General features: G+C 40.6%; 1 protein-coding gene across 9 annotated transcripts in view; it reads right to left on the bottom strand.

Annotated features, from left to right (window-relative positions):
• RPS6KC1 (ribosomal protein S6 kinase C1) overlaps positions 1–22,852 on the bottom strand; it is a 91,236-nt gene extending 68,384 nt beyond the window's left edge. For 4 of the 9 annotated variants that reach the window (XR_008734895.1, XM_055725526.1, XM_055725528.1 and 1 more), the window contains exons 1-5: positions 22,676–22,852; positions 18,075–18,110; positions 13,503–13,623; positions 4,778–4,893; positions 2,662–2,755 (exon numbers count right to left, since the gene is read on the bottom strand). Coding sequence is in view for 6 of the 9 variants with exons in the window: in XM_055725526.1 (XP_055581501.1) it covers positions 2,662–2,755; positions 4,778–4,893; positions 13,503–13,623; positions 18,075–18,110; positions 22,676–22,780 (472 nt within the window). In the remaining 3 variants the exon portion in view is untranslated. Of the gene's footprint in view, positions 1–2,661; positions 2,756–4,777; positions 4,894–13,502; positions 13,624–16,747; positions 16,864–17,067; positions 17,183–18,074; positions 18,112–22,675 lie in introns of those variants that run through there. The other 5 variants (XR_008734893.1, XR_008734894.1, XM_055725525.1 and 2 more) reach the window with 3 other exon arrangements.
• Between the last annotated feature and the right edge of the window lie 5,059 nt (positions 22,853–27,911).

Here is a 27,911-nt window from a genome sequence, read left to right as displayed (position 1 = left end):
ATGAAAAAAAAATAGGTTCCCAGTGAATTCCTCTAGAATTTGGCAACTGGTATAGAAAGACTTTTGGAGAGGAAATTGGACATTTGAACATTATCCCATTTACCCAGAGAGGAAAGACAGAGTGACTGTCAGGAATATGAGATGAGTATGACAATGCTGAAGTTGAACATGAATTCCTATACTTGTCTCCGTCTTGCACAATTTCACCAGTTATATGAGGAATAAATGCAGTTTCCAAAAATTGGTGGAAAACCTGGATAACCTGGCCTCTTGAAAAGCCGGTTTCTGTGAAAGCCTTAACTGCCAAACTGCTTTTACAAGCAAGACACCTATCGCTTATTTTGGTACAAAAACATTTCTACTACCATCAGTTTGTATCTTCTACCATTAATGTGCAGACATTCTGCAAGATGAACTTTGTCTGAAAGGAACAGATAAAAGTGAGAAAACACAACCAACCCTTATAAGCAAACACCAGCACCTGTTAAGGATTGACACTTCTCAGTACAACAGCTTGAAGGACCAGTGCCCATGTGGAGGCCCTTTCATGCTCACAAAAACTGACACAGTGAACTAGTCACAGTTGACTATGATAATCAGACTGGGGAAAATTAGATGCAGGCAGGATGCCCTGCGGAAAGGCAGGGAGAGAGGACTCAGAGCCGAGTATTGCCACTGCCATCTAGAGGCCTTAAAGACAGATGTTTCTTTCTGTTCCTAGTCTCCCTCCTCCCCCAAAATTTAATTTCAAACGTAAGAAAATATGAGCTGGAAGACACATAGGTTTTTAGAAAATATAACTCCACAAAAGTCACATTCGGCATCTGGAAATCCTGTGCTCTGTTGTTGCAAGTATCCCCTGAAAAGCGCTCCAGCCGATTCAGAAGGATATCAAAGAATTTTTCTACTTTACAGCATTTTTTCCTTTCAATATTTTATCTCACATAAAGGAAGTGTTTTTCTTCTAAGAATTAGTCCCTTGTGAATAGGGAATAGAAACGTTCATATTAAGCATTTTTAGAAGCACTTTTTCCTTTTATAAGGCACGGTGTAAAGTGAGTGCATTGTTAGAATCAGGAGCGTTAAATTTCACAGAAATAGTGCCCTTTTAAAGCTAGTTACTACTATTTATAACAACTACCCTCTGTATTTAAACAGCTCTATAACCTTCCCTTCACAGAATGAAATATTGTGGAGGCAATTAGTTCATTAACATCACAGAAGATACTACAAAACAAAATGCAAAACTCCCTGCCCACGTAGAACATATTATGCAACTAAGCACAAAGTTATTGACACAGAGAGATCACAATGGCAAGTTACACATCCTCAAGCAAAAAATAAACAAACCAACCAACCACTATTAGAAAACACAACTCTTATTCAAGCAGAGTTTCACCAAAGCAAATTCTATGCCAGTAAGACCAGAGGAAATTAAGTAGTTAAGAAAAAAAACCACACTCTCAAATAAGCTTAGTAAGTATTTGTATAGTAATGTGTATTTACACATGAGCGTAAAACAGTTCCAAAGGAAAATCTGAAGGGCTGGAAAAGAATTTCTTAGAAGTCACAAGGATCCAAGCATACCTCAGAAATACGTAAGTATCTAAAAGACTGCATGGTTTAAGCTAGCTAGCTCAGCCTCCAGAGGCAGGCAAGAAGCCCTAGCACAGTATATATTTGGGCTGACTGACCCTACCTTACACTTATACTATTATTTAGTGCAAGTGAAGTGCCACTAAGATTACTTTACATGTGGCATCCAAGCCAGCATGTACATCTTTACACTGTGCTAAGGAAATGCAACCATAGGAAAAGGGACACACCTTCCATTGCCATAGCACAACCAGAAAACATTAGCAAATTAAGGAAGGTATTTCCAGCCTTCAATTGAACATAGCACGCACTGGCTCTAAACACACAACCTCTCAGACTTTAAAGAATAGGGAGACTTTCTCAGTAAACAAAAACTGCCAGCATTTTTTAAGAGACTTAAACAACTTGCTTATCTCCCCAACCCCTGCAGTAGGCTTTAACATTCACCATGCCCGTATGTTCACTCCATTTTAAAATAAGATACCAACTATCTTCTGGATTTTACTAAGCACTGAAAGCATGGTGACACCCAGAGCCTGAACAGCTGAATGAGAACCCTCTGAGATGAATGGAGGAGTTCAAATCTTAGACCTATTTTTCATGCTGCAGGCAAATTCAGACACTCATTCTTGTATTTATTGATCAATCTGAAAACTGTTTTAATGTCTGCAAATTTTTACAGCTTAAGACTTGGGTCATGATTAGTAGTGACCACCGCCACACTGTTCGCCCAACCTTTTGGAAGCAGGCAGGATCATGTACATTTAAACCAGAGGGTTTAGTTCAGTTAGCATCAAAAGCAGTTCTCTTTGAGCAACAGAGCACTAGGACTTCCAGAATGGACTAAAACACCCAGAAAACTTCCTCTTAGAAGCAAACTTCCAGCAGTACAGACAGAGCTCTGCTGAGCTCAACTTCTCTTTTCTTAATCCCAGCTCCGGCATTTCTGTCATACCAAGCAAACAGAGACTGGATGTCAGTGCTCCTACAAACATGGCTCTTGTCGTTAACGTGCTGCTTTAAAACAGATCACGCTATAAGGTTACATGAGAAAAGCAAGCAAACCTTCAGAGCTGCAGTCAGACAGGTTGTCAGTCAGAGAGTCAGACAGAGGTTCAACAGGACCAATCAATTCGGACCCATCATGCACCTCTCCACCCTGAAAATAAAGAGGGAAAGGAATTATTTAGCCAACGTGCACAATGGAAAGTCTCACTGTATAGAAGTGAGAGTCAAAATTCAATTTTCTAACCAGTGAATGCTCCATTACTTTAGAGTTAATGCATTTAATTAAACTATATAAGCCTGCAAAATAAACAAGGGCTTTTGATTAGGCCATGTCTTGTCTGGGTGCCACAGACTGTCCAGGTATCTAAACAGTTAGCCCACTGCAGCTTCAGAGCCCTGAACCATACAGGCTGCAGCAGGTTTGCCTGTAGACCCCAGGGTTTAGCAGGGAGAGAACAGAGATGCTCCTGCTCTCCTGCAGCACATGCAGTCTGTGCACTTCAGGGCCCTTCAGTGGTGTTCCCAAGCTCAGCAGATCCCTCCCGCACGCCTGTTTGCCCATCAGACTAGTGTCCCCACCATGACCCACTACCTTGAGTTCAGTCATAGTCAAGACTGAACAAACAGGGAAGACAAGGCCATCCCAGCATATAAGGAGGACATTATTCCCTCCCAAGCCTGAAAGAAATCAAAGGTAAGTGAAATAACAACAGAAGCAATTAATTGTACTAGAAATCACCTAAATGTTTCTTTTAAATTTCTGATTTGCATCTCAGATGCACATTTTCCATGCAACTTTAATAAGAACTGCACCATTTCCAAGGCAGTGTTACAAATGGGCACTAGTAATCTCCCTTGAACTAGCCCAGCTAACCTGCTTTTCGCACCACCCAGCCCATTTTGCTGGAGTATATAGTATACAGATACAGCACTCCCTTCACTTGTTTCTACAACTTCATTGTCCAAGTCCATCTCCCCATGGGTATTTTCACAAAAACCTGAAACAGAACAAAACCACCCACGAGCGAAGCTAAAAGACCCAGGACAAGACGGTGACTGATCGAAACCTAGGGCTTTCTTGCAGGAAAACATGGCACAACATCAGCTAACAAATGAGCCTAAGTTATTAAACCTGCATAACTCCCCTTGTAGACATACCTGCTCTTACAAAAATTAATGTCTTTCCAGTTTTATTCATTCCCATGCAAAGCCAGAAAAGGTCCATTAGAAGGCTACAATTAATACCTTTGTTAAGGAAGGGAAGAAATCTCTAAACAAATACCCAAAACCACAGGAGTATTTCCAAAGAACTGAAAGAGTGCAAATGCAAATAAACTGAAAAGCAAAATATTCTAACTCCATCTCCCATTTGTCATTGCCACCAAACCTTAAAGAAAGTTATTTTAAGTAAATAAGTCTGCAATAACTACATCATGAAAACAAGTGAAGATTTTTAAGCTTCGCTGCAATTTTGCTTTTGCATATGTATCATTTAAATATACGTAACAATTAATACACTTAAGTCCCATCTCAGCCAGATGAGTTGCTATCATGTTTACATGTAAATTTATACTTATGTGTTTGCAGAATGTTAGACTAAGCTACTGAAAACAAAAAGGTTTGAAGGAACTACTGAAAACAAACTGCTTCAGATGTAATAAAGAGGAAGTTTGGATCAACATATTGTCCTAAAATACGTTTTAGAGAATGGTTCTTACAACACTGCACAAGCAGCATGTTTTTACTAGTTATATGCCAAATTTGTTGTCATGAACCTGAATCCGTAAAAGGCCATAAGAGAACAGTCTATACAGTCTTCCTTCCTTTCATTTAAACCACAAACATCTACATAAAACACAAACAGTGACAGTATTTTAATAACTTCCCCACTGAACACCTGGATTTAGTATCACAGGTTTTGCTCACTGTTCAATAAACAAAAAATCCAAATCCCTTCACCTGAAGTTCCTGTAAAACTTTCCACTTTGTACAGGTGTGGCATAGGGTTTTTTTAAAAGCCCCATTTCTAGAGTGAATGGAAAACTCCCAGTCACTTCACAAAGTATGTCAGATCAGCTCACTGTCACTCCGCAGTTTAGTAAGTAAAGCAGAATCAGCACTATACTTTATTCATATCAGTAAGAAGCAGATACTTATGCAAATACTAACAAACCTTAAAAAACTCTTCAAGCTGTTTGCTGTTATACAGAGCAGGGATATTGGCAGAAAACTGCAGCAGATCTTCAGCACATTGCCTTCTTTCTTCAATCACAGTTTCATCAAATCGCCCTGGAACAGACACACAGATTGACAGTTTTAGAAATAACTACACATTTATTTTGCAATAATAACTACCACACACACAAAAAAAAAAAAAAAAAAAAAAAACAACCACCACACAAAACACACAAACCCAAGACAAAAGCACCTTCTGAAGACAATGCCCTGAGTCTATAAAAGTCGTTCCAATGCTTCAGGAAGAACATACCAAGTCTTCAAACTTCCTATTCTCAATTGTCCCTAGAGTCCCGTCTTCTGCAATCCACTCGGATGATGAAAGCTGGCAGCTACAACAAGAATCCTTCACCCTCTCATCGTAAGAATATGTGAGGCAACACTCTTGATTAGCCAAGAGACACTAACGGACGTCCAGTGTTATCTAACAATAAATGATACATGCACAATTTGACAATATGCCAGTCAGTGTCAGCCTTGGTTACGGCCCAAATCCTGTAAGGAGCTGAGCAATCTTCACATATTCTCAAGAACAACGCACAATATGAGTGGATAGTAAATGAAGTATTGCTAAAAGCCCCCAAACAGATCATCAATTCCAAGGTGCCATTTATTGAGGAGACAAAGTGTAGGGGACATGGTGAAGCCCTGCTACGAGGCACTGAAGCTTTCCTCTGATGTAGCTCCATGTAGACAGGGTCTCATCTCCTCCTGGATTCAAGAGGTAAGCAGAGCTGGGAAACAGCTCATTTACTAAAACGTATGATCCTTCCCTTTTCCCTACCCAACACTCAAGACATTCCAATTAGAAAAAACACATTTAAAAAACAATCCCACAGTTCACCTGAAGAGATTTGCTTCTCAGGAGAAAACCCTTGGATTGCTACCTTAAATTCACATTCTTCACAATTGCACACAACTTATTTTAGCTTTTCATATCAACATCACTTTGTTGTTGAAATAGTTACAAGTTTACAAAAGGAAAAGGGCAGAGGTTAACAGTAATAATTGGAGGAGAACAGAACAGATACTGGAATAGCTATACAGAGGGAAAAAGAGGACTGGGAAGACAAGTTCAAGAAACAGTATTGCTATAACAGCATGACCAGAAAAATAAGAACCACCTGTGACAGCTCTGTGGCATTAACCTTTGAAGAGGACAAAAGAAACATTGAACATAGAAGCAAAATTCATTTATACTTAGAGCAAGCAAAAAAATAATCCCAGAAAAGAAGTATCAAAGCAGGATTCTTTCCAGAAATTCTTCAAGTAAATAGCTCCTGCCCATGTGGTACCAGAAAAAAGAAAATAAAACTAGAAAGACACACGCATACTCACAAGATCACAAACAAAGCTTTTAGGGGTTATTTTTCCATGAAAGAAAGGAAAGACATCGTTGGGCTAATTTTCAGCTGGATCAGTTCCATGACTTGTTCACCCTGCCCTTTCAGCTGTACAAACAATAGCAGCTGTACAAAAGAGCTAGCAACAAGCAAGGAGAAAGAAGGCAAAGGCAATGCTACCACGTTGAGTGGCAACGCTGAAATCAGGCCCCATTAAACTGCTCAAACTTCCTATGTCTTCCAAACAACACTGGGGGTGCATTAGGGCTTTTGCTTCATTTCATGCAAAATACGGTATCGTGAAAAAAAAACCTTCCCTCAGTAAAGCACAACAGCACAGGCCAGTTAAACGAATCTATAAAATAACACAAACACTGTTATAATGCAACAGAAAATCAATCACAGAGAAGTAAACACCTAACAAGGCCAGAAACAGGTAACTTTTGCAAGAAAGTAATGTGCTGTTTTTCTTGGCTTCCTAGGGAACTTTTCCCCACTTTACTTCATCATCAAACCCAATAAAAACTAGTTTTTCTCATCCACATCTCAGTACTTCCACTGGACACCAGACAGGACATGTCAGGACCAGCATTGCCAGGCTGACCAGAGCACGTTCACCAATTGTCCAGGAAACTGCAAACCCCACCAGTATGAGCCGAGCCCGCGGGCCCTTGGTAGCACCACAGCACATGCTCTCTTCTTACTCAGCTGCTGTTTCACAGACTTTGCAGAAATATAATTACATTTGCAACTGCCTTCCCTCTCAAATTTAGCCACATGAGTAAGAGGCTTGACTTTCTGACAGCACAATTACATAAGCCTTATTTTCTTAGGAAGCTGAGCTAAAAAAAATGAATACATGTTTGAACAGAGTTGTTGAAACATTAGTCACTGTCACATTTTCCAGCTCATCAGCATCATGATATACTATCAGGACAACCACTTACAGAACTAGAGGACTTGGGGGGAAGGAAGAACATAATTCAGTACTGGTTTGTTCACAGACTATCTGGCATCTTGCTGGCAGTTTCATTCCCAGCCAACCCTGACTAATTCCTTCCCTCTCTCCCTTTTTTCATACTTTCAAGCAATCTTGTATTGCTCAGCACCTTCATTACTACCTTTCTCAATCAGATGTTCAAAGGTGCTCAGATACCCAGCTGACTCTTCAAACATTTCTATCAGGAAGCCTTTGTGCATCTAAATCAACATTATTTCCACAATTCTTTACATCTCTCAGACAACATGGAAGCTTCACTATATGTCCATGTCTTTCCAGGGTTTTAGGAAGCATCAACTACAATCTTAGCCTATGGCAAATGCATTAGCACAGTTCTGCTACTCCCTCCAGCAGTTTTCCATTCAGTATTTCTTATACAAATGGAAGCCAAACGTAAATTCCTGTAAAGAGAATCCACAAATCATTTTGTGGAGCAGATCTGAACAAAACACCGAACAAAACTAGTGTTCATGTTTCAGTTAGTTTAACTCTCACAAGACTTCCAACTGTACATCACACCCAGTTCTTAAATATGCTACTTCATTTGGTATTTTCAAATTCCAGAAGTATCCTTATCTGAGCTTTATAATGTGGATCACCTCTCTGACTCACTGCTAGCAAGTTGTCAGTATCTGGTGGGTTTTGGTTTCTTTTTGTCAGGGCAGGGGGAGTATTTTTTTTTAATACTAGAATACATTCCTGCAGTTGTTAGATACAACACATGCTGAGTACAGATTTACCGGTATTCTGGCAAAATGCCATGTATAGCCAACATACGGGAATACTTAGTGTCAAAAAAAAAAAAAGTTTGAAAAGACTGAAGAAATTATGCATATTAGGGTAAGGAGAGTAATCACTACCCAAAAATAGGTATCATAATTGCTGCATAACAATTCAGAGAAGTTTTAACTGATCTGCTAGGACATTTTAAAGTCCCATGCTCAAGTTCATTATGTTCTCTGCATAAAATGGGCGGAAAAGGTTCAAGCAAAGTACAGAAACAGCAAAATTATTTCTTTTTCCCACCCATAACAGGTTTCATGCTTTGATGTGACCAGCTCTATTGTAACAGCATATAAATACATGCACTTGCACTTTGTAATTATCAAAAGCTGTAGTATACCACATGCAACATAGGTCAGTTCTGTGGGTGTGGCAAGCCTTTGGTTGCATGAACTAGGGAAGCACAGCATGACCCATTTGTTTTTAAATACGTCTCACACCATCTCCTAAAACTCTGCATGCTGAACTTGAGATTCTGCTCAGGTTTAATACTTCTACTACAAGCAAGTCTGACTGTCAGAACCACCAATGCTCATTTCTTAAAGTGTACTCTGCTCAGAACTATATATATATACATTACTTAAAGCACACACATATAAAAAAAAAAAATCAACAATAAGCCAGCAACTACTGGCAATGCTAATTAGTAACTAGTTTAAAAACTGCAACAAGTGCAGTATTATCGCAGGAGAGAAACACTGCAGAAATGCTTCATTAAATCAGCTTGAAAACAAAAGGTCTTAACAGAGGTGGACCTTGCAGCTCACCTCTAACTAGACTGAAATCAAGTTTGTCAAAACTGAAAAATCTACTAAGATTACATTTTTCCTCTAGTACAAAAAGTATTAAGACTGATCTGCAGATAAATGCTCTAAATTTAAATAAAACACACAGCTTTTATTATGCGTAGAAGTGAGACTGAAGGATGCACAGTAAAATTTTACGCGTAAATAGAAACCTAATTCTTAAATTGAAGAGTCAGACATTTCTGTTCCTTTCAGCTATGCATGAATCATTTAAGATTTGTTTTTACATTACCTCCTCTTCCTTGTATTCTTCCATGGCTCAGCTTCATTCAAAGGTAGTGGGCTTTGTTTTGGTTTAGTTTTATTTACAAAAAAACTCTTTGAAATTAACTACATTGAATATTTCTGTAATTTCCTTCTCTTACAAGGTACACTGCAGTCACTTGTTCACCAAATACAACAGAAGAAGGCTGTCTTTCAGAAGAGATTTCACTCAATTCTTCCTTTGCTTACAGGGCTAATTAATGTAAAAACAGCTAATTTGCATTTCTGAAAAATTAAAATTATTTAATATATTAGAGCCCACATTTTCTTCCACCCTGATTCTCTTTTCACCCTTCACTTTCCTCCCTTATGAGCAGCTATCATATCTTCCAGGTGAAATTAAACTATGCTTCGCAAATATTAGTTTTGTAAATACTTTGTCCAGGGAGCACTCTATAAATCAGATATAAAATCACGTCAGGATGAAACTAATACTATATTCTCTATTTCACCATTAGGGCACAATTTCTGACCCAGCGCAGAAACTTATACCACTTCCAACTCCATAAATAAGCAAAAATAAAATTGCATGAAATTTGATTACAGTGAAAGACAATTTAAACTAGGAATTTTACCCAGCTCTGCACAGAGCCGTAAAATCTGCAACAGAGTTCTGACTCCTTCCCTCTCACTTAGTTGGCCCACACAAGAAAGGGCTAAGTCAGAGGCTCCCTAAAAGCTCTAGGGGCAGATTAGACTTGGGTTATAAACTAACTTCAACTTGTTCAAGTCGTTTATGTCAGTATATTCTTTAAAGCATCTCAGTCCCGTGCCTACACACAGCAGACATCAAAAACAAACAGTAAGTAGTGAAAATTACACGTCTATGGCAGTATTTGGTCCTGAAACAAAGGGAAAATTTGTGCTTTCCAGGCTGAGGTTTTGCCTCCAGCGGGGTTTCATACAGTTTCTCGGCACTCAAGGCAAAGGAGGGCCAGCAAAAACCTACAGAACTGTAACCCCAGGCAGTATTACATTGCTGTCACACAAAGTGGTGGAAAAAAGGCTGACTAAACAACCTCGGTTTTTGCACTTTCCAAACAGACAGGCTTGACTATCCCAAAGTAATAGTAGACGCCAAAAAGAAGAAAAAAAAAAAAAAACCCACATCAAAAAAAGTAGAATACAAAAATAATTTTAAAAACCCAAACAAAACAAAAAAAATGAAGAAAAAGAAAACCACACAGACCAAAAAAACCCACTAAAAATGCAGAAAAATCATGAAAAAATGCTAGGATACACAAAAGCACACAAAAGCTTATACTAAAAGCTTGCAAAAATGCTAAAAATGTTTTGCACATTTTTCTATGTGAAGTATGTAGTAGAACTGCCAAAAGCATACCAGACACTGAAACACACTAAAACTGTGACACAGGGAAAAAACACACAAAAACATGCAATAGATGCATGCCAAAAAATGTGCAACACACTGGATGCTAAAACATGCTAATATGAGACAGAAAGAGTGTGGGAAAATACGCTCTAGATGCATGCTCAACATCGCTATAAATTCTACACAATGAAAACCTTCAAAAATCTGTGCTAGATGCATGCCAAAACACACCAAACGCTGAGTGGATACTAAACCATCCACAACACAAGGAAAAAACATGCAAAAATACATGTGACAAACATGGAAAACAGGCACAACACATGGAAAACATGCAAATACACACAAAAGCAGGCACTACATGCATGCCAAAAAGCACCAAATGTGCTGAACACTAAAAATGCTAAAACAATATGGAAAAAACACGAAAAAGGCATGTGGTAACAGAATGCAAAAAACAAAAACCAAACCCATGCTGGATGCTAAAAACACCTAAAAGCACATCATAGATGCCTACAAAAAAAAATGCTGAAAGTGTGCTGCAGGTTTAAAAACCCATCAAAACATATTAGAAACAACGTGGCAATAGAAAACAACACTGCTACCACACCTCAGAAACAAACAAAAAAACCCTTAAAACTTGGCAAAAAAGAGTTTGTGGGAGATGCATGCCAAAAAATGCCAAACTTGCTAGATGCTTAACACACCACTGCAGCAATGCCAAACATGCTGTGAAAACCCTTTAGGAGCCAAAACTCACACCCAAAATAACAATGCAAAATTCACACCAGAAACCTTGCCAAAAAAAGAGCATACGTTAGATGCATTCACAGAAATGCCAGATAGGCTGGACACTAAACACTGTGCAAGGTGCATACAGAAGCTATAAATATAGGCTGAATGCTTTAAAAAAACAAACAAACAAAAAAACCCAACCCAAAAACCACACACAAAAGAACCAACCACCAAACTAAAACAACTTGTAAACACCACGAAAAGACCTTAATAACCCCAAAACACCTAAGTCTGGCCAAAAACACCTTACAAACTGAAAAGTCTGCCTAAAACCACATCCAAAAAAAGAGCACATGGTAGAATTATAAAAAAAAAAAAAATGCCAAACATGTTGGAAGCTTAAAAACCTGTTAAAATGCCTGATAATTGCATGTGGTGCTCTGCAGTTAGCAACGCCAAAAACACAACAAATACACTGGACACATTAAAAAGTGCTGCAAAATTATTTAAAATCCACTGAAAAATCATGCGGTACATGCATGAAAGAAAAGCTACACTTAAGGAACACCAGATACTAGATGCAAAAAAAAAACCCAACCAACAAACAAAAAAACAAACAGAAACCCCAACCACACAGAAACATTGCAGCAATGCCTTAGGAACCCAAAACCACACCAAAAAAAGCATAGAGTTCATACCAGAAACCTTGCCAAAGAAGAGAGCACACAGTAGATGTTTGCCAAAAAATGCCAAACGTGCTAGATGCTCAAAATCACACAATGTACATTAAAAAAACACACAAGCTGGATGCCTGAAAAAACAAAACATACTAAAACACCATGAAAATGCCTTAGTAGCCCCAAAACCACATTAGAAACTAAAACGCCTGCCAAAAACCACACCAAAAAAGAGCACATGGTACAAAAACAAAAAAAAAAACACCACGAACACCAAAAAGCACCAAACATTTTGGACTGACAGCAACACCTCAGAAATGCCTTAGAAATACTCGAAAAAAGAAGTGGTAGGTGCATGCCAAAAAACACGAAGAAATCCTGGACACAAAGAACGCCACAGCCATGCCTTAAACAAAAAACCCACAATACAATGCATGAAATCCTCATCAGAAATCTTGCCAAAAAAACCTAACCAAAAAAGCACGTGGAAGATGCATGCCAAAAAACCACTAAATATTAAAGTAGGTGCACACCAGAAAAAAGCATCAAGACAGACCAGACGCTTTAAAAAATAATACGCTGGAACAACTCATAAATGCCACAGAAATGCTTTAGTAACCCCAAAACCACTTCAGAAATCAAAAAGCTCAGCCAAACCTAAACCAAACCAAGAACACATGGTAGATGTAGGTAAAGAAAGGCCAAATGCTTCTTGGACACCTAAAAAAAAAAGATGACATTAAAATGCCTGGAAAAAAGGCTTGAAAGCACATGGTAGGTGCATGCCAAAAAGCACCAAACCCATTCCAGGCAGCAACGCCTTCAAAACGACTCAAAAAACACTCACAAAGCATGCGGTAGATGCATGCAAAAAAAGATGCCAAACATGCTGGACACATTAAAAAAATGCTGAAGAGATGTTTAAAAACCCAGTGGATGTTGTGCAATATATATGCACACCAAAAAAACAGCAACAGTTTGTGCTGAACACAAAGAATATGTGCTAAAACAAACAACAAAAAAAAACCACTACACCACCATTTATTTTATAAGCACAACATACTGCTAAAAAAAAAAAAAGTGTGGTAGCTGTAGTTCTACATGGAGTCATACCACTTCACTGAAAGTCCACCTATGGCTCATTCACAATGACATATACATCAGATTTAAGTTAAGACCTTTGACTTTGTCCCATGTATTTCTCACAGAGTCACAATACTCTTACAGGTTGTTCTGGTGAAATAGTTAACTGCTATATGTAAAACTGACCTCAAAAGCCTAGCCAATAAAATTGATAATTACAATCAAATTCCTAGAATAAAATCCTTTTCTGCAACAGCCACCTGATAGTTTACTATAATTCATTGCTAAAAATCAGACAGCTCATGTGAAAATCTTTGTTCACTGCTCAAGTGCTGTTCACAAAGCTATATACACGTTATGCTCCTGAAAACAAGGAATGCATGTTGTGAAGATACAGGACATATATGCCAATAAATATCTGAGCTAATATTTCTAACATGGAAGCAAGGCTATAACCACCCCTGTCAAAAAAAATGAATAAAAGTATCAAGGTATGATACCAGCACACCTACAAGTAAGACACAACACACTAAAAATTGAGTAGTAAAACACATGGAAAAGAGTTCCATGCAGCTGCAAAACAAGATGTATTTGTAGATACTGAGTCAAAGTATTTCAGTGTCAGGAAGGAATTATGCTTACCAAATACTATTGCTTTGGCAAAAGGTGGAAAGAGTTCTGTATGTCTGCATAGGTTTTTATGAATTTGCCAGAGATCTTTGTGCAGTTTCTTAAAGTCACTGTATCGCTTCCAAACGACTATCTGCAGCAGAGAAAGGGGAAAGAAGTGTTAGTGAGGTTGTTTGCACTGCATCACACCACAAATACAGTTTTTTAAGCAAATCAGAGCTCTACCTTCAGCAAATATGTTTAACAAAAATAGACAGTCTGAACTACCAACTGTTTAACAACCATTTAAAAAATGGTCATCTGTCCTTAACACCAATTTTGGCTAAAAAGACTACAGTGCATAGAAAAAAATATGAAGTAAAAGCTGAAAGAAGGAAACAGAGAAGGCAAAGGCAGCACCGTTTCAGTCACGCTGAGATCCAGACCTACACAGGGAACCAGTAAGAGAGGAAAAAAAAGCTGAATAGTAGTGTTGCGCTATCCAGCACTCAATAGCATGATGTGCTTGGTGCAGCTGCAAGTATGGGGAAGAGACAACAGCAAAAGAGAAAATGAGGGAAGAGAAATCAATACAAGTAAGGGATTCTTAAGGACAGCACATTGAGCATCCAGAACTATAAACTAGCTTGTAATTTATGTAAAACACTGATCAAGTGTAAATGCAAGCCCACATTTTAAATGGTTTGTTACTAATAACCATGATAAAAAATTGATTATGTTCCTTTTGAAATCTAGACAGAATCTCCAACTTCAGGAATGCAAAGGCAGCATTGGTTCATTACACCAGCTTTTCCTGATCCATCCTCTCCAGAAAAAGGTAGTCATCTCCCAGCCAGGTATCCACCTTATCCTTCTTCCATCTCCTTCTTTTTATTCCTTCCATTCAAGGCAGGAGGAGAACCCAACAGGAGAGTCATGCCAGGGAAAGAACTGAGCAACAAAATTTACATTTGACTGCTAACAAGTTTGCCATCGGGATGAAAAAAAAATGGACAAAGACATTTTATATCTTGGTCTCATTTTTGGTCAGACTCACTAAGCCATCATAACAAACCCTCAACACTAATGTAAAGTGATGAAAGCAGAACAGGGCGGGGTGGGGAGAGACGACACACACAAAAAACACAAGAGAGACTGCAACGCATTCAGCAGTTGATTCCAGTGTTCCATCAGTCAAATGTTTCAATTAGCTTAATACAACTAACCACAATTTAAGAGATTCCAAATATTTGTGACTGATTTAACAGGCTGCCTTCTCATGAGCAAGCTTAATTGAAAAACTACTTTTTTCAAGCAAACCAGGTTTAGAGCTCAGTACAAAGTTTAATTTTAGAGGAGTTTTTTTTGTTGTTTTCTTGGAGTTTTGGAGGTTGGTTGGTTGGTTGCTTTTAAACACCAAAGTCAGAGGCCTTCTAAGTTTCAGCAGGTGCAAGTCCTACCTACAGAACAATGCAGTTACAAGGTAACAGGACTGTTAACAGTAGATATGCAAAGCTTTAATATGGCAACAGTCTAGCCACCTTATAAACTTAGCTATACTGAAACTAGCAGGCCTGATTCAGCCCCAACTATTACGCACACATTTTCAGGAGTCAATTACAACTAGAACTTGGTCGAGTTCAACAGACAAGGGAAGAAAAATCAGGATCTTTCAAGAAGGCAAACTAGTTATTTCGCTATCAGAAACAGTAATTTTTCAATGCTGTACTTTCACCTAATCCAATATCCAGAAAGTAGATGATTAGCACTTCTTGAGCAGTACGCATATAAAACACAAAATTGCTTAAGATGGTGAAGTCTTGAAACATTAAGTTACTCTACTGTCAGTACTTGGAGACAACGTGAAAAGCTGCCAGAAAATAAGAACACGAGATTCCACTCCACTTTAAAAAGTGTCATTTTTTACTGCTGCAAGTGATCTCCCAATAGCCAAGAAGAAAAAAAATAAATATCTGTAAGCAGCTTGCATAGCAAAAGCAGTCAAGGTCATCCTCAAACCTTTCACAAGCTCACAGAAATCATGCCTTTGCATGCATGCGCCTCAGCAAAGTTAGCAAAGTTCCCACTCTAATATACTCATTAGAAATCAGATTTGGAGGAAGGACACGTTGCACTGAGGCCCAACGAAGCACAGCAAGTATATCATAAAACATATGTTAGACTTGTAATGCAATAAGGTGCTTGTCATGGCTACAGCCAGTAGATCTCTATTAACTCGTATGATTCATCTGTTCCACAATGAACAACCCTTTCTCCTTCATGAATGAGAGAAAAATACCCACAGGACTACCCTAGCTACAACTGCCTCACGATGCTGCCACCATCAATCCCCAGAAGCAAGAAAATTGAAGTCCACTAGCCTTTCTGTATATATTAAGTCCTACACACACAACTTCCTATTACCTTCTTTCATCCTTTTGAGAAGAAAGCCCTTACAAGGTTATCTTCCTTCCTGTCTCAGCAACAACAGCTAGGATTATCTTGAAATACAATTGGCTGCAGTGGGAGAGATGCTGTATTAAAGGCTGGCATCCCAAAGGGCAGTTAAAAAGAGGCGACAGAAAACTGGTAAGTAGAGTTGAGGTCACAGCACATAGCCTTATGTGCAGTTGTATGTATGTAATGTATGTATTAAGATCACAGCAGTGACATTAAAAGAGACTTCTGAATGAGTAAGCAGGCACAACCAAGTGATCCTGTATGGGTGCGGGAAGGTGGTTGCACCAGACAGATTGTAAAGCAACAGGGTGGTTGTGTGCACAAGACAAGATTTTGTCTATTGAATTTCTAATTGAGCATTCTGGAAAAACAGGTTAGGACCATGTTCTTTTTCTTTCAAAGGCTGTCCACTATTTTTTTTATCATAAGAAGCCAGTAAAACAGAAAAGCTCCCAGCCTATGTGCTTTTCTGACTACAACTCACCCTTATGGCAACTACCATCTAGGATATTCCTTGTAATAATAGGTACTTTCAGATGCTTGCTTATAACAGAATCACACCACAACCTAACATGCTATCACATGCAAAATAATTCATTTGATAAAATGAAGGGTGGCAAAGGGCAGTCATCAAAAAGTTCATAGCACATTTATGCCTTCTTATTGCCTAGAGTATGTAGAACTCTGCATGGCTAACCTACAGCCACAGAAAAATCAAAGCCAACAACCAAAGCAGTGACTAAAAGATACAGTTTTGCTACTGTTTCAAAACTACTTAACATATAATTCATGCAAGACTCCAGCTGAAAGACACTTACAACATATTTTTCTGATGAATGGCTCATCAACAGCTGCTATAAAGTGTTTTTTCCACAAATGAAGTTTAAGGTAATGGCAGAATGTGCTCATGGATAGATTCAATTCAGGAGTGTCCCTGGAAAAGGTGAACATCAATCTACAAACTACAATAATGCAGCTAAACTAGATCCATGATCATCTCTTGATTCTGATAGGCTATTTTAATCTTCTAGAGATTAAAAAAAAATGCAAAAAGCACGAATGCTCAGGTTTGTCTGATTCTCAAGATTTCAAAGCAGGATGCAACAAACGGGTGTTAGGTGTATTAGCCAATTCTCACCTCTGCCAAGCCACTAATCAGTAACTCATTGTTTGACCACATAGAGATGCAATGAATTCATCTATGGGCTCTTCTTTCATCAACTATCCAGGTTCTCCTCAACTGTAGTGAGAGACTGCACCAGAAATTGAACATATGCATGTTACACAATGTCTGAAAAGCTGTAAGGTTGCGCTTTTGAAGGAAGGTTTTGCATGTACATAGTATAATAGTATCAATGTCAAGCCATTAGTCCAGAAGAAATCAAGAGGGAAAAAAGGTGTTTAAATCTAAAAAAAAAAAAAAAAACAAAACCAAAACACTAAAACCAAACCCACAACATACACACACATGATGTATTTTTTTGTCTCAATAAAATGGTTGCTGACAGTCTTTTGAGCTATTAAAGAGGCACAAGAATACAGCAGACCCTTATTCAGAGACTTTTCAGAAGAGGCAAAGAGTAAGTAATTTTAAAGTTTTATCAAAGTATACCACTAGAAAATACTAAAGGAGCCTCAGAGAGATAGGCATAATGTACGACTTGCAGTCTCATCTCTCTCAGCTACTCCTATGCTCCTCCATTTTCTCTCTTCAGTAACAGACAGTAATGGTGTAGGCTTTTCAATGAAGTATTGGTTAAAGAGGAAAAGAGTACCTACAGCTGAGACCTAAGACTTGGATTGTGGACTGATCTCTAATTTTATCAGTAAGAGTTAAGTAACCATCAATTTGCCAATTCTACCCCTGAGAAAAGAGCTTACAAAGTTATCAAAGCAGTTTTGTCATCAAAAGACGCTTTCCTCCCTAAGACTTTGTTTCAAGTCATGATTCATCACTGAGAGATGAATTGCAACATGTTACGCTAGCTACTGTTTTCAACCATGAAAGCTAAAGACAAATGGAAAGGTACAAAAAACTGCTCAACTTCAGTGACAAAACACACAGAAATTGCTAAATTACACCAAAGATGCTTCAAAAGGCATAGTGGGATACACAAAGACATTTGCACAAGTTTAAACTGTTACCTCCTGGACATCCTCTGGATTTTTTCTTGAAACAATCTGAAAAAACAAAACAAAAAAAACACATATAAACTTGGGGTTTCAGTCTGGAAGTTAAAAAGTAACATACAATCATTTGTTGCTGAAGGGGGAAAAAAAAAAATCTGAAAAAAGGCAAACAGTGGCATGTTCCCCAGCATTCAGAAATGTTTTCATTTAGCTTCAGAGAAGTCCAACATCCAAATACAAGACAGTGAGGTATTTTAACAGCAGAGTCACTGTGATTAGAAATAAAGATGTACATTCTAGGCAAAATGGCACAGAGGACATCTCACAAAACAAAGCTATGTAGAGCACAACCCCCACCATCTTCCCAGTCTCTTCCTATTAATTCATATTAGGGCCACATTACTCCCAATAAACGGAGCTAATTAAGGCTACTTGGCTTAATATAAGCTGCACAGAACCTCACTGTGAATGTGAAGCTGTGCATTTACTAAGATAGTATTTCCGCTTTACTTACCGCCATCAATGCGCACACATCTGACTATCCTTGTGTGTTTGTTTCTCCTTAAACACTCATTGCCTAATTAATTATAAATGACTTTGTCCAGCAGAAAATCGCAGTGAAAATGAGGCTTGGCTACACACCATAGAGAAGCCTGTACTTTGTCAGGATTTTTTTCTTTATATAAATATTGATCACAAGAGCCTTTGTAATCTAAGTTCTGTATTGGGCTTATAAACAGCAGTAAGAGCATATCCACACACAAAAAAAAAATATCAAAAACATCTTTAATTTATAACTGCAATTATCTTGTGCAAGTCACTATATACTTCATTGCAACTCAGCCAAAGCTGTTTAACAATAATTAGCCTATTGTTAGCTAAAGAAAAATAGGGTGCTCTCAACCCAACTGAGACTATCCACAGTGACACACCCCAGAATAATTGATGCTGTGAACACGCGATGCATATAGGCAAGCACAAGGAGTCCACACTACTTGCACCCCAGAGACCAAAACACCATCCCGCTGTACTGCAAGCACCACGCAGCTGTTGCTTTAAGATGGAAGTCACTGAATCTACACTTTCCTCTTGCTAGGTGACAATAACATACCCCTCATGCTCCCCACAAACTAGCTCTCTTCCTCTTTCATTTTTCAAGAATCCTTCCCAAAGCCTCTCAGATTTCATAACATCATCTTACTACATAGCCCAGCCACTGCAATCTTTCACACATTTTGGAGGAGACAAGACAGAAAAGAGAAGCGTCACCTTTTCTTGCAATCTCCCAAAAAACCTAAAACATTTTCCTTCACAAGTCTAAGTTCTTTCTCTCACCTTGCACATCAAAGTCCTCTTCTTCCAGCGTAGTCTACATTGAAGAAGATTTTATCAACTTTTCCTCACTCTTGAGTAATCTAACATTTGGCAACTAATTTTAACCTTGGCAGCTGTTGCTCCTTCATTCACTACCAGACAGTTCATATGTACAATAGGTGAAATATTACTAACCTTCTTTTCTAATAGCTGGTGTACTTGATATAAGGAGCCTGTAGAGCTGGGGGAAGAAGATATCATAGGCATCGCTACACATCACAGAAGAACACCAAAGGGCACACACCAACTGCTTTGCTTTGCAGTTCACCTTTAGTTAAAGCCTTGCAACAGTTTTGGCAGCTAGGTAAGTTACCAGATGGGCAGAAGGAGACCCAGAGAGATGAGTAATTACCCAGCCAGTTAGTAAGAATCTGGAATAAAACCCAGAGGCCCTGTTCACACTTGTTCTAATGTTACATCGCCTTCTATATCTACCAGCCTTGCCAACTTTAAGTCAGGATGTAATAATTCATGTGTTGTTCAACTTTGTTATTCATATCCTTTTCTGAAGGTCAAACTCGAAAGAGGTCTGCCCCTTCAGTCCAACCTATGATCAACCTAGAGACTTGGCAAAGATGATCCAATTCCCTAAATTTTCAATGCCCTTTTTTAATCCTCTCACAAGGATCAATGCAGTCAGCTCCTTCTGCCAATCTGTAATGCAAGCACCATTAAACTATTTTTTTAAATATCGTTAGGATACCCATCAATGAGCTAAGCAATGTATAATTACCACATTAGACTCTGAAAACCACCGAACAAAGTATTTCATATTATCCTGTTCCTTGTCTGAACTGCAGATACCCAACAAAATTCATTAGAATTTTAATTATCATTAGTAATTGTAATCTTCTAAATCATCTGAAGTTTCACTAGTGGCCTATATTTTCAGTTATCATTAAAGAACATTCCTCGTATCACAACTCACTGATATCCCTTTCTGTTCTTTAGCCTTTGGAAATGGATATAAAAAGGCCAATATTAATTTAATCTTGTCTGCACTTACAATTATTTCACAGTTTACAAGTAAATAAAATATATATACTCTGCTATACAAAAAAAACACCTTTAAGAAAAAGCTACGATAAGGACAGACCACCTTAGCACTCAGGATAGACTGCATGGGTAGTTGGGCCTTTAAGTCAGATGTCTGGGACGCACTAAACAAGTGCTTTCTCATCCATGATCGTTAATCCATCATTACATTGGAACAGAAAGTTCCCTTAACTTTGTTTCACAAAGGAATCACTGAAAGGAACCAGAAACCTCCACTAGCACGTACTGAGTACCCTAGATCTCAGCCAGAAGGGTATTCAACACAATGGGAATATCCATCTCACTTTTTTTCCTGGCGGTCCCCCAAAGTTGCTGAGCATCAGATCAGCAAATACAGCTGTAGTGCTGTGATATCAAACATGGAGCCAGATCACTGCAGGAACAGGAGGAAGGAATAGGAGAAAAGAAAAAGGAAGGGTAACAGATACGTACACTGAATCACCTTTAAATCATTTCGTTCAGCATCTAACTCCCCAAATCCTCATTTCAAGCACTACACTAACAGATTACCAGATAGAATCCAAACGAAAAAACAGTTATGTATACTTCTACATTTGTGAATCCAAAGCATCCTTTGCTGCATTAGAAGAGAAACATTTTTTCACTTTGAGGATTTCAGATATCAAAACACACTGAAGAACTAATGCTCAGTTTAATTTGGACAGCTCACATAATGATCAGCTCCTGATTCTGTACTGCCTGGCTTGGAAAAGCACCAGAGCATCTACAACTTATGGGACACTGAGAAAGGATGACATTCCTCCCTAGTTAGCCCCAACTTGCTTTTGAACACTTCTGCATAAACCAAAATATCACAGAGTATTTTAACTGGCTTTAGCCAATAAGAATTAAGTCACCAGAATAAAATAAGCAGAATTCTCAGTTCATTCCTACTATTCCCTATTGCACTGGCACAACTTTTTGAAACACACACACAGACTTAGCCCATCATGAGCCACGGCACAAAGATGTGATGGTACTGTTTTCCTCCTTGTGTCTATCTCAGGGAAAATGACTTTTTTTTTTTTTGTCTTAACAAACGCTACATTTTATTGGACTAAAAAAATGGTTTAAACATGTCCCATACTTCTGTTCAGAGACCCTGTACATATATATTTGATAAAAAAGAATAAAAAACCCCAATTTTTCATTTCACAAGTCACACGAAGTGATCATAGCTGAACAATTTGAGTACTATGATATATATATACACAGAGAATGCTGTATTCTTTGAATTAAGGGACAGGTGTATACAAACATACACTGCTGTCACAGGCAGCACATCTACAGTAACTACAAGATCAGACATTATTTAAATAAGCTCTGTCCCTCTGACACTTTCTGATGCTCTCAATATATCCCACCATTCCTGTGACCTGAATTCCCACTCCTCTTGCACCTACTGCCACATATTTACTTACGCCCCTCCCTTTTTGGCTTAAATAGGAAAGCAGAGGGAAGAGAAAGAAAATTTCTCCAGGAGGAACAGAAGGAGCTTTGAGCAAAACCCGGGCTAGGCCAGCTCTCCCCACACCCAGTTACGTGCTGCAGCTTTCCTCCCTCGCACGCTAGGCCCCCCTGACTCTCCCAGACCCCCTCCTGCCCAGAGGGGGCTGCACCCCAGGCACAGGCTGCCCCGAGGAGAGGGGCTGCCTCAGCACCCCGCAGCTCCGTGCTGTGCCCCCGCACCGCTGCCCCGGCCTCCCTCCCGCTGGCCGCGCCGTGGGGCAGCCCGGCTGTAACCGTCCCACAGGCCTGGGACAGAAGAGGCCGGGACAAGCAGACAGCGGTTGGGGTTTAAGCTATTCTCACACACCCTGCGACAAACAGGAAAGAAACTGACAGTGAATTGCAAAGCGTCTTCGAGGCGATTACAACGTTGTGTGAAGGTGCAAGTTGGCAGGAGGAGACGCGGCACAGCTCGGGGGCGGCCGCCGCGCCCCAGTCCCCCCTGGCTCCCACCCGTGTCCCTGAGAGGGGCTTCCACGTCGCGACCGGCCTGCTCCAGCCGGGCACGGCAGGACCCCGCCGGCAGCCCGGCCACAGGCTCCGTTCCGCCCGCAGCGGCAGCTGTACAGACCGAACGACAGGCAGGCCGGGCGCGGGGAGCCGAGGGGCGCGGGGCAGGGCGGCGGCGGCCGGCACAGAGGAGGCCGAGGCCGCGGCCCGGTCGGGCGCTGACTCACCCGCGCCGTGACCTTGTAGACGGTGTGCCCGCGGGGGTGCCGCCGCGGCTCCGTCACCGTGTAGAAGCGGGCCAGGTCCCCGCCGCGCTCCCGCGGGCTCAGCATGCTGCCCCCCGCCGCAACGCCACCGCGCCAGGCCCCGGCCGAGGCGGAAGCGGCGCCCGGGAACGCCACGCCCCGCCCGGGCGGTGCCGGGGCCTGGCCCGCCCCGCCCCAGCCCCGCCCCGCCCCGCCCCGCCGCCGGGAGCAGCGGCCCCCAGGGGCCCGCCCGGGGCGCTGCGCTGGGGACTCTTAAACCGGGGCTGGCGGCGGGGCTGGGGTCGGGCGACTCGGTGTGGGGTGCGGCCGGGCCCTCTGCGGCTCACAGCGCTTCCTGCTGCCGGTGTGAGTACCCCGGCTGCTAGCAGGCCGCTGGGACGGGGCCGCCTTTTCCAGAGCCTGGTAAGCCTGCGTAGGCGGGTGGGGCCGGGTGCCGCGGGCAAAGCACCCAGGCGCACCCAGCGGCACGCCGGCCCTGCTCACGGCACTCGGCGAGGGCGCGGCTGTGCGGGACTGACACTCCGTGGTGACTTCCGAGCACAAACGCCCCGTGGCATCCACAAATCCGTGGCAAGGCTCTCCCAGGCAGAGCCGGTGTGCCGCGTCCAGCGCTGTTTTAAGCTACACTGCCCTAAATCTGAAGGCCTGTAACGCAGAAATGACTCGCGGGTGTTAAAGAGGAACGTTAACAAAAAGGCACGTTTGATGGTTACTGAATTGCCCTTTTGTGTCTTCCCCAGGTTCTGTAAGCTGTACCTGCATCTTTCTCTGCAGGTGGGCTCTTGTGTGTGCACAGGGGTGTGAAACACACTGGTGTGAGGGAACTGCAGGGTCTGAGGTGCATTGCTTTGGTTCAGAGGAGCACAACTTTGCCCTGCAAGGCGTTCTCCTTTCATAAGGTTCCAAGTACTGTCAATTACTGGGCTGTAGTGGGACCTATATCAATACGAACAGAAGTCACGCTTCAGATTATATAAACTGTTAAGATTATTTTCTTCTTTTTTGTTACCATGCTTTCATTCATTTAATAGCAGATGTTAACAAATCAGCTTTTCATTACCAGGTTATTAATATCTCTGATGTCATGCAGGTCTTTGACATAAAGTAAAATACTTAATGGCATTTCTTTGTAAAAGATGAGATTCTTGTACTGAAGCTCATAGTGAGTATCTACCCTTTGAGGATGCCTGAACTGCATCATGAGTCTTTATAACATTCCCAGTTATTGGTGTGTAAATGAAAGGTCATCAACTATAATCATTCGCTTTCTGAGTTCCAGATCAGATTCACTTCTACAGATCTGGAAGCACAAGCTCACCACTGAGTCTTTCTAAGTGGTTTCAGTGTGAGCATCACAGTTTGGAAGTACTGCCACACTTTCACCTTGACCTTGTTCTAGTGATTACAAGATTACTGTTACTTTTAATCCCGACACTGTCCTCACTCAATTTGTATCCCATTATAATGGGAATTCCAACCTACATACCAGAGGCAAGCAAGTCTTGCAAACGTGCAGCGTCAGGGAAACAGGCATGAGTGTACCAGCTGTTCCCCTCCCAGGGCTGGTCTGACAGAACACAGTTGATCTGGCAGTCCTGGAGAGCCCAGAAAAGTCATGTCAGAGGCGCTCCAGACATGTTCTAGCATCCAGATGCAGCTGCTTCTCTGAATAGTGTTGTCCCAGAGAAAGGTCATTTTCTGTGGGAGAACACAATGACTCTTCCTAACATGTCACAGGACAGAAACAGTCCAACTGTGAGTTTTTATAGTGTCCCAACAATTTTTTTATATTACTTTGACATTCCCAGTTATCCAGTTACTGGAAAGATTCTTTATCTTTTTTACCTTTAAGAATTGCTTGATAGGTCTAGTCTGTTTTGCATGGGAAATATTTTCTTAAGGAATGGGGAAGAAATAGGACATTGATTGTTAGAAGCACACTTATCACTGTTTTCTGAGAGAGAAAGAGTGTGTCTTTTACATATTTTGACAAGGTGGTGGTACATCTAACTTCATGGAAGTAACTATTAAAAGGAGCACCTCAGAGATAACATGGTCTTGATCATCATTCTTCCTAAGCAAGTTTCTAAGCTCCAAGGCTAAAGGATACACAACAAACTCTAATTAGCAATTATTTTTTTTATACTATTGATGCAGTTGAAGGTTCATTGAAAGAGACTTTAGAAGAAAAGATCTGTTTGAAGTAATTCTAATGACAAATAAGGGAGCCTAATCTGAGGTTTGTTTAGATCTGAAATGAAGGGGCTGGACAGAATGATCTCAAGGATACTTTTTTGTTCTCATCTTCTCTGATTTTGGCTATAGGAAGCATGCAGCTGCTCAGATGTAGTGGCATCACATCCAAAAAACCAAACAGCTGGCTGAAAATACGCTTGCTCAAGTAAACAAGGAACATTTTCTAGCATGGTATACTAATTAGTTGATATATCATGCAACTCATATAACCCTCTAGTGTAACAGCATGATTGGGAAACCAGTTCTGGTATAAATTTGCTTATGAAGCAGCACTTGCTTGTAACGTCTCATAAGATGTGTAGGTAGTTAGGGCTTGGCGGTTGGAAGATCTCGCGCTGTACGGAAATATAGAGCCCCTCTCTGGATAGCCAATAGCTTTTAGCTTATGACGTAAGCAGACGGAAGTGACGTTGTAAACCCAAGCTATATAATGCCACGCCACTTATCAATAAACGCCATTTGCCATCCACCACATTGGTGTCTGTGAGCTGATGGCCCGAGCAGCCTGGGGTTGGTCACCGTGCCGTTCCTGAACCAGGTCGCCACGCCTCCGAAGGTGACAAAGATGTGGAATTTTTGATGTTTTAATGGCATAAACAGAAATCAATGGGACTGAAGCCATCATTGACTAATCCCTGGTAAATTATATAATAGATTTCATTTAAATTTCAATAGCCAACTGATGCATCTACTGAGAAAAAAATATCCATCTTGAAATGCCATCTAACTCAAAAGTTAGCAATTTGTTGGGAGGAGGAAGGGAGAAGGAGCAGCAGGAGTAGAGAATAAGACAGAGAAGACTATATTGCAACTGTATAACTCCATGGCTAAGCCAAGAAGGACAATAAATATTATCAGATATATGGAATAGCTTCTTCGTGCTGAACAATGGAGTAGTCAGATTTTTCAGCTTGGAAGAAGGAATAACATGAGGGGACATGATAGCAGACCATTAAATCATGAGTTGCATGGAGAAGATGGGGGGGATGGCCTGTTCAGTCTCTCAACACATGTACCAGAGGCCAGTGAAGCTGATATGAACGAGGTCATAAAATTAATAATAATAAAATAGTTCTTCACATAATGAATGCTAGACCTGTGGGACTCTCACCAAAGGATGTTGCTGATGCAGAAAGTTCACAAATTCAAGTACTTGGGGGAGAGAGTCACTGAGAGTAACTAAAGAGACAAACACATCAGGCTTAGGAAATCTACTGAGCTGAAAACAGCTAGAGGCAGCAAGAATGTTCATTTGAAGTTTGCCCAGCCCCTGCACATCTCTAGGCATCCGCTGCTAACTGCTTGTAGAAAGCAGGAAACTGAGCTCAGTGGACCATTGATCTGAACCACCGTGGCTGTTCTTATGAGCAGTATAATCAATCAAAACCTCCCTCAGTGAGTCAGTAGCCTCCACTTACTAGGGAGTTTTGAAAGCTCAAATGACTCATAAAATAATTTGGCTTCTAGTTGCAAATCAGAATTTGGAGACGTCTATTTTGAAGAATATCTCTTAACACAGTATGGCCAACCTAGATATGCAAAATAATAATTAGAGCAGAGTAAACAGTCTACAATTAAGTGTTACTGGCTTATTAAGACTTTCCTAGGTCAAGGCAAGAAATAACAGCAACATTGAGATGAGAAACAATTTGCAACATTAATAGGTTAATCTTTTTCTGATCTTCCATTTCATCTGTTACACAATTAACTTCTATGATTATCAGCATATATTCCTTTTCACTAAGCCTTATCTTAAACACACCCAAAGCTTCCCCCTTCCCTTTTTCCAGCATCGCTACTGAGATTACTATTATGTAAAAACCTTTGAAGTGACTGAGTATCTTGAGTGTCTTACACAGCTCAAAATACAGAAAATAACTGCATTCCATGGGAAGATTCCCTCTGCTCCTAAAAATAACAGCAGCTGTTGTTGCTATAGCTATGGCTTACTGTCTTCTATCGCAGAAATATATCTAAGAATACTTCAAAAATATAGCAAAGAACAAATTACCAAAATAACATAGGTCTGGAAAATATAGTTGGGAGATCTTTTACTACCCATATATTATGGAGGTAGCAACATCTCTCTCTCATTACACTGTGAAGAAGCTAAGAGAATGGATGGGTAATTTATACCTTTTGCCGGTAACTTGTGTTCAAGAAGTGGAAAACCCAAAGTGGATTTGACAGGTTGCCTAACTAGCACAGCCTTAACATAACTACATTATTCCATTCCAGTCTTCCCTACCACTTCTGGGAAAACTTTAAAATTACTGTTATTTAAAGTCACTTCCATGACACAAGTAAAAGGGATGCAGAGAAACAGTATTTTACTTGATTACAGTTCCTGCACAGCATCTGCACGATTCAGCACTACCATATTTCATATGCTTTGTACACTTCCTTACAGTAAACAGAGCCAGCATTTACTCTGTCCGCAGAAGACCTCAAGAAAGCGTTTTAACTGCTTATTCAAGCAACATTGACAGAGATGGAGAGGGTTGTTTATGCAGCTGGTAAGCAGTGGGGTCCATCTGCGGGGCTTGCAGGGCAGGCAGGTCTCCCACCCATCCCTCAGGCCAGGTCTCCTCAGCAGAGCATTGTCAGGTGCATTTTAACCCGAGAATGTTAAAATACCACCTCAGGTGTGTGGGTTTTGTTGTTCTACAAGCAGTGAACATGGTGCTGCTAGCCTGAAATAGCACTTTGAAACACACGACGGCTCCTCCTTGAGACCCTTTGGCCCTACGGGGACACACGGTAACCCTGGGCAGAATGCTACATATGGAAACTACGGCATTGGCACAGCGTTACGTCCATTCAAAAGAATCAAAAGCCTGAAGTCAGGCAGCCCACCACCCGCCCTCGCCGCACCGCCCAGCGGGCGCTGCCAGGGGCTGAGGCGTACAGCAGGCCGCCTCCCGCCGAGGGAAGGGGCTGT

Source organism: Falco cherrug, chromosome 13 (genome assembly GCF_023634085.1).
Source record: "Falco cherrug isolate bFalChe1 chromosome 13, bFalChe1.pri, whole genome shotgun sequence".
NCBI classification, from domain to species: Eukaryota; Metazoa; Chordata; class Aves; order Falconiformes; family Falconidae; genus Falco; species Falco cherrug.
The sequence above is the reverse complement of the archived record's forward strand: the minus strand, read 5'-3'. Positions and strand labels throughout refer to the sequence as shown.